Here is a 15476-nt window from a genome sequence, read left to right as displayed (position 1 = left end):
GGATGAGTGCTGAAACTCCACTTTTCTAAGAAAATGATTTTGCAGCCAGGATGGCCAGAAACTTCAAATGACAACTTTACTGATTTGAGGTAGTTTCCCAGGAATTTAAGAGGCAATCATTTACTCCTGGCTCTCAGAGAGAACCTGGGCTTGAAAAGCACAGTTCCAACTAAAATTGATCAGCTGGCGACAACCCTCTGAAGTCACTTGGGAGTGAGGGAACGCAGTTGAGACCCCTACACATCTGGACTGAACTATCCAGTTCACTTTCCAGGTTGTAAATTTTCTGGCCCCAAAGACTACTTGAAAATAACTTTTTACCAAGCAAGTGGATTTTTTATTAGCTGAAGTACTAAATTTTTTAAAAAATTATTTTGATATGGAACACTACAGCCATCAGACTTGCCAACAACTAATCTTCAAGGAAATGTGCATTTAAGAAAATAGCAAAATTACGAGAAACAAAAATCTGAGTCCTGAAAACATGGATTTTAAATTATTGTAGATGACAATCTTATTAAAATACTGCTCTATATCATATTCAAATAAACCAGAGATTTTAATAAATATCAGCATTTACCATCTAACTTGATACTATGGTTGAGACTAAAAGGGTTTTGCCGCCTGGACATTTTTGACATTTGTCAATCTACATAAGCAGAAAACATCTGAACAAAAGGAAGGACACACACACGTTTTCACTGAGAGCTATATTTGAAGAACAGCCTATATCCCTCTAAATTTCAATCTCCAAATTTTGATCTTTTTATTTATTCTGAAAGTCCAAGACATTAAGAATCAGTACATATGATTTTAAAATAAGACTGCATATAGTTAGAAAAATATGTTTCGAGAACATGTATTTTATTTCATAAGAAAATAAAACCATGTACAAAAATCATTTCTGTTCACTCACGCCAATCCTGTTGTTTGATCTTTGTGACTAAGCACCACCATAAAGCACGAAGCTCTGAAGGAAGGTGGCGGCAGAGCTCTCTCCTTAACCCCGGCCTGCCTTGGGGTCTCATTTCTCAGCTTCACTGGAAAGTTCAATCACTCCCTGGTTGGAGACCGTATTTAAAACAGCCCACAGTTTGGAAGGGTCCTCACAATTATGCTGGTGCTTCCAGTGGTGGAGGAGGTCCTCTTTCCGTCCCAGCATCTCTGTACAAAGCAGGCAGTTAAAGCCTGAACGGGACCACAAGAGAACTGTGTGGAGGCCGGGACACTCAGGGCCCTGGCAGGTTTCCCTTGGTTTGTTGGTTCCTGACTGGGGTCCTTCATTTTCCATGAGAATTTCCATGCCATTCTGATGATGAAGGTGGAGCTGCCTTTTCAGTCTCGGACATGCATGTGAATCCTCCTCGGAGGAATGAAGCTTTTCCGGCTTCCCTCTCTCAGGATGCCTTTTCCAGTCAGTGCTAGTGTGCTGCACCAACTCTTCCTGAGTCCCCTTGCTTCCTGGGAAGGTCCCTTCTTGTAGCCTGCCCTGAATTTCCTCTCCATGAACATAAAGTAAATGAAACTTTATTTCCGCAAAAGACTGAGCAGTAATCTGACAACGGCCACATTTGATTTGTAATTTGACTTCATCTGCCTGGTTTAGAAGGAAGTCTTCTTCCAGGTTGGACTTGTTTTCCCTGAAAAGGGCAAAAATAGTGTATATAAGTTTCATAGAAAAATGCAATTGGAACCATTCCTCTTAGCTCTCAGCCTTCAGGGATCTAAAACATACACTGACGAGAAAGACAAGGGCTGGGGTAAACAGAGAGCGCCTGGGAAGACCTTCCGCAAGGACCGCGGTGAATCCCAACTGTCATTCCTGCTTGCGGCCACACATTTCTCCAGCTACCAGGGTTCTTTTAATCAACAGTCCTTCTCTTCATGCATCTGTCCCAGGTGAGCTAACTCATCTTTGGTTACCACAAGGACAGGAGCAATCACGTGGTAGAGTCATGTAAGAGTGCATGAAGGGCACAGGAACACCCTCAGTTTTGTTGAAGGTAACGGTCCCACCGTACCCACTGTGGCTCTCCCTAACCTTGAGCACCAATACCTTCTATTCAATTTTGGCTCACTCTGTTATGTTCAGTAAAAATAAAGGGTGCCTATCCTATTTCTTCCTTGCTTTTCTATAGTTTCTCCTTTTTCTCAGACGTTTCTGTCCCCTTTAAGACCTCTGTGCCCTTCACTAATGAACCATGAAACCTCACTTCTTCCTTCTTTTCCTATAGTTAGATTTTGATTTTTAGGTACAATGTCCAAACTACATTTGGCAAGAGCGTCTGTTTTGATTTGGGGAAAGGGAAGATTTCACATTCAGAAAGGAGCCAGTGGGCACCCGGCTGAAGGTGCAGCGGGCACTTGTGGGGCTGGCCCTGAGTGTCGGGTTCATTTGTGCAGGGTTGGCCAGGGCCACTGCGCCACCTGCACCTTGCCTGCTGTTGCTGCTGGAGAAACGTGGAGAGGAGGTGGGCAGTCCCTGAAACCTGCCGCTCTGAGAGCCACTGCGATGGGGCCAGGCTGAGTCACCTGCTGGCAGGGGAAACAGCACACTAGGGCATGCAGGAGCGGGTAGAGAGGGGCCCTGAGGCGGAGATGGGCCAGGGGCGGTGCCACGCTTCATGGAGCCAGGGAGCTGGGGACAAGCAGGAGCCCTGCCCTTTCTAAGTTGGCGGGGAGGGAGTTTCCCAAGCGCAACAGCCTGCAGCTGCCCAAGCCGCAGCTGCGACCCAGGCACCCCTGTGCTCTTGGAAGCTGGGAGCAGGCAGGAGCCCTCCTGCCCTCCCAGGCATCACTGTAGTTACCCTGCTGTGGCTGCAGATCCAGGCATCTCTGCACTCTCAGGGGTCCGGGAAGGCCCCTTTCCCCCCACAGACTCAAGAAGCACCTGCTCCTGCTGACTGGCTTCTCCCTACTGTCAGCACCTGCTCCAATCTCAAAGCAAGGCTGGGGCTGAGCCTGGGCACTGTTGTAACCTGGCTGGGTGTGCACACGCTAGAGGCAGTGCTGATATGCCCACCCCCTACCACCTTGGCCCGCTCCAGACTTTGGGTGCCAATAAGCATGGGAGGGAGGCTGACGAAGGGGTGCTGAGGACAGCTCGGTGCCGGCCTGCAGGTGCCCCCTCAGCATGAACAGCCTGGGTGCCATCAACAGAAGTAGGAGGCAAAGAAGCTTCTGGGCAGAAAGGGGGAGGTCCCTGATGAAGCCCCGCCATCAAGCCGGGGAAGCCCTGAATCCTGGGGGCCAGGCTGCTGGCCACGTGGACTGGAGTGGGAACTTGTGGTGCTTTTCTGGGTCTGTCCACGACCACCCATGGACCAACCGCACGCCACTTCCTCTCCTCTGAGGCACATAAAAGCCCCGGACTTAGCCAGACTTGAAGAGACAATGGGATGACCAGTGGCAGAGAGGGGCTACCCTCTCTGCTGAGCAGAAGAGATGATGGGGATGACTGGCCTGCAGAGAAGAGCTACCCTCTCTGCTAAGAGCTGAATGTTAGTTGGGACAACCTGGCTGCAAGGAACTGCCCCCTGCAGTTCAACTCTGAGCTGTTCTATCACTTGATAAAGTTCCTCTTTATCTTGCTCACCCTCTACTTCTCTGTGTACCTCATTCTTCCTGAACGCAGGACAAGAACTCGGGACCTGCCAAATGGTGGGGCTAAGAGAGCTGTAACACAAACAGGCCGAAACACACCCTTTGCTTGCCACATTGCAGGTGAAGAGAAGAGCTGCAGTCCTTTGGGGAGCTCTGACCTGGGAGCCCCCTGACCCAGGGCAGTGACTCCCTCCTTGGGGCCATGCAGTTCCTGGAGTCTCCAAGCTTCCGAGCAACATCATGTTCCCGGTGCCAGCTGTGGCAGCTGCTTGTGATGTGCCTGGTCCAGACACAGCCTTGCAGGGAGGTGGCATCTGGAGCTGCCTGGCCTGCAGCAGCAGCAGCTGGCGTGCCTGCCTATGCGCAGTGGCCAGACCCCATGCTCGCTCACACATCCCTCACCACTCTGTGCCTGGCTTGCCCTTGGAAGGCATGGGATCTAGGCCAGTAGCGTGAGTTGAGTGCAGCCTGCCAGGCTGAGTGCATGGAACGAGCCTAATGGGCCAGAGCAAAACTCAGGCCAAGGTGCCACTGGCCACAGAGGCTTCCGGCTGGTGAAATGACACCCCAAGGATCCTGTAACAGTAATACTAGGAAGCAGGGCTTGCAAAAAGGAATGACTCCAGAAAGAGAGAACCTGACCTGATGGGAAAAACATGGCAAATGAAGAGGGTGGGGTCTGGGCACCTTAAGGTAGGGCCAACATGACAGACACACCCACTCTGAGTCCCCACCATGGGTCATGCCACATTTTGGGGCAAATGATGCTGTTTAAAATAGTGCAAATTCTGTGGATGTGATTTTGGGGGAAATTACTTGTAAAGACCACTGGAACTATATACAATAATTTACTAGAGTGGTTAAGGTAATTCCAAATATGGATGATCAGAAACCAGAGAGAAACGAGATTATTCTTCACAGAACTAGGAGGTATAGATAACTACCTTATGAAATCTTAATCCAAGAGATGTTTTATAAACTCTCCTTTCTGAACATGAAATCTTCCCGTCTTCCCCAAATCAAAACAGACTCTCTTGCCAGGTTTCCTTTCCATCGGCACTCACCTCTCCAGTGATCCCTCCATGCCTCGCACACTCATGTCTCTGTTCTTTGGTATGTCTCCTGGTTGCAGTTCACTGGCGGTGGGCTCAGTGCTGATCACAACCCTATGCACTTCTTTCAGATGGCCAAAATAGACTCGGACGTGGCCAAACACTTTCGCACAAAACTCACAACACATGAGTTTCTTCAGACGGTTCTCACCGTGATGAAGTTTCATGTGTGTGCTCAGGCTGCCAGGACGTACGTAGGACTTGCGACAAATCCGACAACTGTAAGGCCGTCTGTTGGTGTGTGTATTCATGTGGTCTCGAAGGTGCTGTTTGAACTGGAAGTGGTGGTTGCAGACATGACATCTGTGCCAAGGCTTCTTAATGCCAGAGAATCCACTTCTGAACATGGAGCTGGGCTTAGGGGAAGAGCTGTTGTCTTGATTACAGCCAAGATATTTAGGAGTGACTGAATTATTTAACGAAACATCCTGTCCTAGGCCCCCAAGCATCTGGGATTGTAGTGTAGCTGGAGAAGCCAGGGGGGTCAAAGCGGGTATGACCATGATAGGTTTGGGCATAATGCTACGATATTTTTTCAGGGTCCCCGGCTTTTGGTCTCTGAATTCTTGGGGATCATTTTTTACTCTTTCTTTACCATCTCTACACTTATTAATGACACATTTCCTCCTTTTTCCCTGAAATGCCAAAATTTCATCTGGTACCTTCCGTTTCCTTCCTTTTCTCTTTGCGGTTCCACTGTTCAGTTTTGTTTTGTGGTTGAGATCAAGTTTGGTGGGTGGACAAAAGGCACTTTCACAGGGACTCTGCTGTGACACTTGTGGAACAGGCAGCTTGCTTGCCACCTTGGTAGCTGCATTAAAGCCTTCTGTGGTGGAGGATATCTTATCACAGTCAGCCTTAGGTCCTGGAAAAGAAAAACCTGCAATGCTAGCATCTGATTTGATTTTGTAAACCTCCATTGTCTTCATTCTTGAGTAGGGTGGGATTGGTAGTTTCCCTTTGGGGACTGAAGAGATCAATGGAACTGCATTGCCAAGAATGGTTGGTGATAAACTGGTCATGGTTTTTGCAAGATCAACTTGTTCTTTAAACTTTTCACTGGCAACAGCAGAAGGCTTACTAGATGTTACCTTGCTTACAAAGTGTGGTTTCCTTGAAAGACCTGTGAGGTCCTGCTTGGCAGCCCCCTCTGGCGTGGATGATGCTGTGGTGGCAGGAGGGTTCAGATTGCCATGGGTGTTGGTCACTGGTGGGCTCAAGTCCCCATGGTCACTTCCATTGGTCAGCGCAGCTGTGCCAATGCTGGCTGGGGCTTGCTCTAGTGATGGCACTTCCTCAAATGGACTGGGTTTGTACAGGAGTTCAGGGTGGTGAGGTGGGGAAGGGGATACCTGAGGACACATTTGGGTTTGGGCAGGAGCTTTGCTACAGCCACTCTTAGGAAAGATCAGGATGGGTTTCTTTCTTGATCCTTTGCTATTTCTTGGGGGTTGATATCGAGGAATAGGAAGTTTCAGGTTTTCAGGTAGGGACATTCTGGGTTTTTGAATTGGCTGAGCTGAGGCAACATGTGGCAAAGCAACAAGAGAAAATGTCCCCTCCTGGCCAGCAACCTGCATCAGAGCATAGTTCTGGGTGGACATCCCCAGTGGCTTAGAGTTGATGGAGGGTCCCAGATTCACCTGATCAGAGCGTGATGGTGAATGACATGGCAGCATTCTGGATGTTAGGACTTTGGGCACAATTTTTGGTGCGATGGTCCTAAACTGACTCTTATTCTGCAAACCTTTCCTACTCTGTATTGTTCCAGAAGGGATGTTTGATTCACCTGAAATGACAATAAAATATAAAGAGTTATTGTATGTAACTGTCCTGTTAGTGATACTTCAAACAACATGCATCTTATTTACTCTGCCCAGAAGAGATTCCTTGACCTACCTCCAAACCTCCTGGACAAACTCTTGTGTCCCTCAAGACCAGCTTGAAGATCAATTCCTGCCTACCTTCCCCAAGGATTACTATACTCATCTATGCTTCCTTAGCTCCTATTATGTTATTTACAATTTTCCATAATAATTTTTGTGTTTATGTGTATCTCTACTACTCAACACTGCTTGACAGCGAAGATTCCGTCCTTCTCATCCATGTATTCTGCAAGTCCATCTTCTCCATTTAACCTATCCCCACTCATCTTCACATGATGTCTGGTGTGTTCTGCTATGTAGTTTATTATTTTATATTCATGTTCTGCTTTCCCTATTAAGCTTGAGCTTTGTGAGGGTACAGCCTATATTCAATTCATCTTGATACTTCCCACTGCATCCTTTGTATGAAACAAGCATTTCTTGTATCAAACTTATTTTTCACTCAATCTCAGGATACACCATTTGACCCACTAGCAGTTGAGTTTGTTTGGCACAGTGGATGCATTCCAGACTGAATGCTAGCTTTGTTGCTGTTTCCCCATGTGACTTGCGAATTTCTTCTCACACCTTTCAAACTGTTTATGTGTGCTTTTGCAATTAAATCACCAGTATTAAAAAAGCTGATGTGACACCTTTAAAAAATGTTGAACAAAACCCAAAAAGATACAAAGTGATAAGTAAAGATACAGAGACAACATGAAAAATATGTGAATGGCACAAAAAGCACCTTCTAGGATACTAACAAGAACAATTTTGACTGCTAGAATAACACTTCATTCTTTCTGGATTTATTAACCTGACCTAAGACCAATTACCACTACCTTAAGAGAACAATTGTGGTGTCCTGCTTCTAAAATCTATTTTATTTTCTGAGGTCTCAAGGTCACAAGACCCAGGTGCAGAAATGTTTCTAATTTCTAAGTATCTCATATTAATCAAACTTCAATTCACATTTACTAGGCACCTACATTATTCCAATCATTATTATTCCAGGATTGGCTACTGCAAGCCCACGATCCCTTTTCTGAAATATTTGGAGGAAGACGTGGTTTGGAATTTATATTTTCAAATTCTGGAAAAGTAATAAGATGCATATACTAAATGTTACATAACTCCCAGCAGAATCTGCAGGGCACCCATAATTGAACCTATTACCACTTCTGTAGCAAAACATGCAAATATTCACAAGTAGGACAAACGAAGATTTTTAAATTGTCTTTATTTCAGTTCAAGTTTTTACTTCTGAATGAGTTTGGAACTTAACTTTTCATAAACTTATGTTTTCAGAGTTTTTTAGATTTTAGAGTTGGAGGTAAGGGACTGAACACTGTGTTAGAGGATACAAGGTAGGCAGCAGACAATCTAGTACAACAGACAATCGAAAATGTAAAATCAGCTGGGCGCAGGGGCTCACGCCTATAATTCTAGCACTTTGGGAGGTTGAGACATGCGGATCACTTGAGGTCAGGGGCTCGAAACCAACCTGGCCACATGATGAAACTCCATCTCTACTAAAAATACAAAAAAAATTAGCCAGGTATGGTGGCGGATGCCTGTAATCCCAGCTACTGGGGAGGCTGAGGCAGGAGAATCACTTGAACCCTGGAGGCAGGGGTTGTAGTGAGCCGAGATCATGCCACTATACTCCAGCCTGGGCAACAGTCTGAGCGAGACTCCGTCTCAAAAAAAAAAAAAAAAAAAAAAAAAAAAAAAAGAAAATGTAACATTAACCTTGATTTTCTTTTTCTTTTTTTTTCTTTTTTGAGATGGAGTTTTGCTCCTGTTGCTCAGGCGAGTGCAATGGTATGATCTCGGCTCATTGCTACCTCTGCCTCCTGGGTTCAAGCGATTCTCCTGCCTCAACCTGCCAAGTAACTGGGATTACAGGCATGCGCCACCACATCTGGCTAATTTTGTATTTTTAGTAGAGACAGGGTTTCTCCATGTTGGTCAGGCTGGTCTTGAACTCCCGACCTCAGGTGATCTGCCCACCTTGGCCTCCCAAAGTGCTGGGATTACAGGCATGAGCCACCACGCCTGGCCCATCAACCTTGATTTTAATGCCTACAGTGAGTGAATTAACAATTTTAGCAGGAAGTTGGTTCTTTCAGCAGAAATGACACCCCCTAAATAAACAAGCCACTTAGTAGAAATAAGTTGAAATTTACATTGACCACTTTATTTTTAGAAAGTAATTGTTTTGTGAAGAAAAAGGATGTTATGAAACATAGTTCACAGAATAGCCTGCACTAGAGTAAGAAGTATAAAGACTAGTGCTATGCTCTGGAAAAATCAGAAAAAGATAATTATTTGTTGTTTTCCTTCTGAGTCTGATTACCATGAATTCCGCTTGTGGGTAAACTGAGCAGTAAATCACTTCACAATAGTCATCTATATGGATTGCTACTTCTTCCTACACAATTTTAATTTTTTAAGTTTTATTTTCATAGCCTTTAAATGTTTTTCATTTTAAACCTCACCTTCTCATCTTTTTTTTTTTTTGGAAGAAGTACCAAAATAAGTTGTAAATAAATACTTTAAATCAGGATCGAGAGACTTTGCAGAAAGCCTGAAATTACTGATGGCTTTTGGTTACTTAGAGATGTGGCTTAATACATAATTACATTAACAGTAATAATGTTATTTGCATTTACACAACAGATCTGGGGTATGGAAGGGAGAGAAGAGAAAATATTGGGTCATTTATCACTAGTTCTTCCTCCTAATTGGGCAGAAAATATTTACTGCAAGAAGGGCTAGAACAAAGGCTTAGTAATACGCCCTCTTTAAAGAATATGTGACAATAACACATCATAGCCCAAGATCTATGACTCCCTCATCTCAAATCTGTCCAGTGGCTCTTCATCTCAGAGTAAAGCCAAAATCCCTGCAATGGCTTAAAAGGCCTCATGCTTTAAAAGGTCCCTGGCAGTCTCTCTGACCTATTTCCTCCACTTGCTCCACTCCAGCCATGGTGGCCTCTTTGCTCTTCTGGGCATGCACCTCCTGAGAAGTGGCTCCTGGCTGGGAGGAGCACTGGCTACTCCCACCTGCCCAAGACATTTTTCCCTTTTATGCCCAAGACAATAAATCCCCAGTACTTGTTGCATCATTTCCTTCAAGGTTTTGTACAAATGGCTTCTTCTCAACGAGCATCTTCTCTGACGACCTTATTTAAAACTATATCCCATTGTGAACTCCCTGCTCCCTCTTCCTGTTTCATTTTCTCTAGATCATATGTTCCATCTATGGCCAGATGCGGTGGCTCATGCCTGTAATCCCAGCACTTTGGGAGGCTAAGGCAGGCAGATCACTTGAGGTCAGAAGTTTGAGACCAGCCTGGTCAACATGATGAAACCCTGTTTCTACTAAAAATACAAAAATTAGCCGGGTGTGGTGGCAGGCGCCTGTAATCCCAGCTACTTGGGAGGCTGAGGCAGGGGAATTGCTTGAACCCGGAAAGTGGAGGTTGCAGTGAACTGAGATCATGCTACTGTACTCCAACCTGGGCAACACAGTGAGACTACATCTCCAATGAATGAATGAATGAATTAATGAATGAATAAAAAGTATCACATATATCGCCTGCTTTCCCTAGAATTCCTAGAGGACAGGGAGTTGGTCTGTGTCTTCAGAACCTACAGTATCCAGTACGTGACAGAGATTTACTAAATATTTGTTGAATTTTTTAAGCAGTAATAAAGTGATCAAAGAGAAAAATAATTTAGAGGTTGAGCCTTGGAAATTTTGTAAACAGTGGGAAAAAAACACAATTTAAAAATGACCTTTAACATTTCAATATTTTGAAAATTTAAAAGGAAACAGGATATTTCTTGGAAACATTTTTAAATGTAATTTTATTTATTGCCAGAATAAGGAGCGAATAATCAACTAACCACCTGAGGAAATAACAAAAGAGAACGGTAAATTATGTTGCTGGGGCATACACTGAAATAGTCAAAGAAACAAGCAAGCTCTACAGAAAACACACACACAGAGAGGAAGAATGGGGGGATTAGAGCGAAGACAGAGGAACAACAGAAAGGGAAACCAAACCTCAGAGGCAGAGCATGGTAATGTCAACATGAAGAAAGGCAGAAATAACAGACAGCAGAAGATGCAGCTGAAGCAACAACAGTGGTCAAGGTCACCTCGAAGTCTCTAAAGACTTAAGTTGGGAAGGAGCTTCCTATTTTTTATGACCAAGTGTGAGAAAGCAACCTTCTGACAGTTAAGGTTTCCAGAAATGAAACCAGATATACTTCATACAGCCACACCAAAAGGGAGTGAGCTAATTATGATATATTTGAAGTTAATGTGCTTCAACTGATCTTCAAATGTCTCTACATTATAGTGGGAATAAAATCACATAGGAAGAGCAAGGGCATTCAAAGGAAAAGGAGGCCACTGTGGTCTGAAAACAAAAGGACACTCCTGTGCTCTGTCCCGGCTGCGAGAGCACTGATCAGTGTCAGCCGTGTGGGCAACCTGAAGTGACAGAGGCCCAGATGACCGATATGATGTCTGCCAAACTGAGTCCGTGCTCCTCAAGGTCCCTGCAACTTAAAGAACTGGATGCTGGGGTTGAAAGGCTTATCAGGTGGTTCATGATCAATATCACAAGCTAATCACAAAGAGTTTGTGGGGTGAAAAGATAAGGTCTTGTTGAGTACATTTAACATACTATGCTTGTCTGATCTATCAGGAAGTACATACAAGGGTGATGGTCTCCATGAAAGTGGCGTTGAATCCAATTTCTCAGAATCATTAAGGACAGGAAACGAAACCAATGTGTTAATAGAAATGCAAGGCAGAAGAAAGACAGCAAGGCCACAGAAACAGAAGAGAAAAAACCCTGGTAATTACTTAAGTGTCCACCAACAGGGTGCTAATAAGATAACCATCCAACCATACAATGTAATACCATGCAGTAATAAAAACAAAGAAAGAATCAGGGTGATCTGGAATACTCTCCAAGATGGGAGATGTACAGTATGCTATCACTTGTCTTAACAAAAATGAGAAGATACACACACAAATATATCCTGTATATGTGCAGAATATCTCTGAAATGAAACAAAAGAAATCAGGATTATGGTGGCCTTTGTTGGGTGGAGGGACCCGGGGGAACTAAGAAGTCAGCAATGGGATAAGTGCTAATTTCCCACTGAATACCCTCTGTGCCTGGCACACAGGAGGTTCTTAGACATATTTGTTTAATGAATGAAAGGAAAACGAAAGTTTCCCTAGTTGAATCTGTTTTAAAAAGCAGTATCTTTTGGGATATTTGTGATGAGTGTGTGTGTCTATGCATAAATGACTGTCTAGATGTACACACAGAGAATGGCTCATGTCTTTTATTTTCCTTGACTACTTAATGACAAGAATTGCTAACGATCAGGGAAGTAATCTAGTAAGTAATCCGACAGGCAGTGCATAACTACCCAACAAAGTTAAGCACTGAGAAGTATTAGAGCTCATTACCTCCCAAGGACAAGTGGAGTTGTACGAATTGTTCCTCCAAACATTTGCTTTATAAGATAAAATGAGGCAATTTGCAATAAAGGTCAGTGATGCTAGAATAACACTTTGTTTTTTTTTTTTTTTTTTTTTTTTTTTGAGTAGTCTGAACAACAGGAGTCCTTAGAGAAGCTGAAAATGCCATTAAGTTTTTAAAAACTCTAACATACTAAGATAGTATGACTGCAGAAAGTCTTTCTTGGCAATACAGTTATACAACAGTGGTTTATTCCACTACACATTTACAAGGCCTTTCACAGATGGTGTGATCTAAAAACTCTCACCTGCACCCACTATATTACAGATCTTACAGAACTGTGCACTAACTAATGAGAAGTAAAAATTTCCACTGACATTCATAATTTCTGGAAATCCTGCAAAACTACCCGTAACACAGTTAAAGAGACTCACAGGACTCTCGGGTACTAAACATGGACTTTTATTAACTGAAGACATAAAAGGGTCGCTCAGTAAAATTAATTTTGTACAATTATTCAACAGGAACACTTAATATTAGGATCTTAAATATGGGCTGTTTTTAATATGTTAAGCATACTAAAATAATGATTTTGAAAAGTGACATTTACAGTTGGTGAGAAATTGATCTAACTGGGATTAAAGGGAAACTAGGAAGTGTTGAGCCCTTATTATGGTCTAGAATTGGTGCCAGGTCTTTTAATTAAATCTTCATCCAAACTCTGCAAATAGGTATTACTGTTCCCCTTATACAGAGTACGCAAAATGAGGTTTGAGGAAGTTAAATAATCTGCCAAAGTCCACACAACCCAGAGCTGTCCCATTCCAATGCAAAGCAATGACCTTTTTCTTCATTTTCCTTCAAAGGGGCGGGGGGATTATATGTAAAGTTGTCCAAATTTATCACAAAATATAATATCATATCTAAATTTTAAATAGAAAAAAAAAGAAATTTTGAAATAGAAATAGTTTGTCATATTCTAAACTTTTTTTTTTTTTTTTTTTTTTTTGAGACAGAGTCTTGTTGTCACCCAGGCTGGAGTGCAGTGGTGCGATCTTGGCTCACTGCCACTTCTACCTCCCAGGTTCAAGTGATTCTCCCGCCTTAGCCTCCCGAGTAGCTGGGATTATAGGCATGTGCCACCATGCCCGGCTAATTTTTCTATTTTTAGTAGAGAGGGTTTCACCATGTTGGCCAGACTGGTTTCAAAATCCTGACCTAAAGTGATTCACCCACCTTGGCCTCCCAAAGTGCTGGGATTACAGGAGTGAGCCATCGCGCCTGGCCTAAAATTTCAATTACCATTATATTATACTAATTTTCTGAAAGCCCACTTATTAGAGATAACTCACAGAAAATTAATAGTCATTTGGAAGCAAAAGCACATTATGTTTGAATTTGCCACTTACTATCCATAGGACTCTGAGAAATCCAGAAAGGCTGCTGGATATTTGGAGAATGCGTAACATGTGTCCTCCTCCTCCTCCTCCATTGCCATCAAAGGATTAGAGATTAGATGTGATGGACATCATTTACATGTTAAAGGCAGTGGAGGAAAGAGTGAGGGCTCAATAGCACTAGGTGCCAATGTCTTACCCAGCTTTATTAAACTGTTTCACAATGCAGCTACCACAAATAGTATTAAGAGACAAGCACATGAGGCAATTCTCCAGATAGCCACTAACAGCTCACTTCCTGATTTCCACTGGCAGAACCAAGGCCTGCTTTGTTGCTTCTGAATAAAGTTGTTCAACCTCATCTGGTTGCTGGTTTGGGCAAAGTTCCATTATTCTATCTGAGGGGACCCACAGGCCTACTGCTAAGAGTGCAGAAGGGAGCAGGCAGAGAAAGAGAGGCGTGTCCCTGCTCTTGAAACAGGCCCCTGGATCCAGGCTCATGAGGGAAGTTCTGCCAAGTCTTGGTCACTAAAGAGCCAAAAATTTTAGGTGTTGTTTTGGTTTTAATTTTATTAAACTGAAATACTCTATTTTCAGTTTTATTCGTTGTTATCCCTGTTTTCTCTGCCACTTGGCTTTCAAATAATAAATTCCAGTTGGGGTTCAAACTGTTTCCCAAGATGGTCTCTAGTTAAAATAAACATGGTAAAACCCTGGAGAGGTCTGGGATAAAAGCAATGTCTCATAACACAAGGGAGTGCAACTTAATTTTGTTGAAAAGCCTATAAACACCCTTAGCCATTACCTACCCTCTCCCCAAGCCACTGTCCAGGGTCTGCAGCAGCAGTCAGAGTCAACAAGAATTTATTGAGCATTGACTACAGAGTGTGCGCTGTAAAACGTGCTGGCAACAGGCACAAGTGTTCTTTTGTTTCTAAGGACTCAGGATGCCAAATGCATTTCTAGTCCACATATATGCAGCACGGAGACCTCCTAGAGTCATCATGTCTCAGACCTAAATTTCAGGAAATCTGAGACAATGCAAAGGAAACAAGCACATTCCTAACTGGAGATGTTGTATCCTGAGTCTAGTTTAGTCCATTCTCCTTGACAAGACTTGTAGTGTTCTGCTCAATTATTGCTCTTAGCTAACTCCCCTCTCCCTCCTTAACAATACCAGTGACATGCAGGCAACTTCCACTCAGCATAGGCCTTTGAGATTGTCTTGTCCAACAGTCCATCCATCACCTCACTTAGCAGGGAAGAAATTCTCATTTTCTGAGGAGCTGAGCTTCTTTATCAATACTGTTTCTTTAATGTTATCCCAACGATAAGTAGATTTTATGGGTTAGGTACTGTGCAAAATATATAACATGCATTATCTCACTTAATACCCAAAAAACCTGAATTAGGAACCACTGTTGTATCTGTTTGTTTTTGAGACAGGGTCTCACTTTGTCACTCAGGCTGGAGTGCAGTGGTGCAATCACGGCTCACTGCAGCCTCGAACTCCCCAACCTCAGGTGATCCTCCTACGTCAGCCTCCCAAGTAGCTGGGACTACAGGTGCACACCAACATGCTGGGCTAATTTTTGTATTTTTTATGTATTGTTTTGCCAGGTTATCCAGGCTGGTCTCGAACTCCTGTGCTTAAGCGACCAACTACCTCAGCCTCCCAAAGTGCTGTGATTACAGGCGTGAGCCACCGTGCCTGGCCAAGTCTGTTTTACAAGGATTTCTAAGCTGGTAAGTAACAGTGCTGGAACTCAAATCCTAGCCCATTTTATTCCAAGAGCTCTTTCTACCTCTGCACGCTGACTGTAAGCTACTACATGTGGTTATGGCCAGCATCTGATCTTCAGTAGAAAGACTGTGTATTTTGGGGTTTAGACAGATTTGGTGTCAACTCCTGGCTCTGTCATGTACCTGTGGCTTTGGCACTTCACTCTCTGTGCCTAAATGTTAGGATCTATAAAATGGG

General features: G+C 43.6%; 1 protein-coding gene across 35 annotated transcripts in view; it reads right to left on the bottom strand.

Moving 5' to 3' along the window:
* Positions 1 to 691: 691 nt before the first annotated feature.
* ZNF438 (zinc finger protein 438) overlaps positions 692 to 15476 on the bottom strand; it is a 177765-nt gene continuing 162980 nt past the window's right edge. For all 35 annotated transcript variants that reach the window (XM_073018873.1, XM_073018896.1, XM_073018885.1 and 32 more), the window contains 2 exons: positions 4668 to 6504; positions 692 to 1640 (listed from right to left, as the gene is read on the bottom strand). In XM_073018873.1, coding sequence (XP_072874974.1) covers positions 1025 to 1640; positions 4668 to 6504 — 2453 coding nt within the window. In that variant the 3' untranslated portion in view covers positions 692 to 1024. The remainder of the gene's footprint in view (positions 1641 to 4667; positions 6505 to 15476) is intronic.

This window comes from Chlorocebus sabaeus, chromosome 9, assembly GCF_047675955.1.
Source record: "Chlorocebus sabaeus isolate Y175 chromosome 9, mChlSab1.0.hap1, whole genome shotgun sequence".
Taxonomy (NCBI): Eukaryota; Metazoa; Chordata; class Mammalia; order Primates; family Cercopithecidae; genus Chlorocebus; species Chlorocebus sabaeus.
This window is presented reverse-complemented; position numbering and strand designations above follow the sequence as displayed.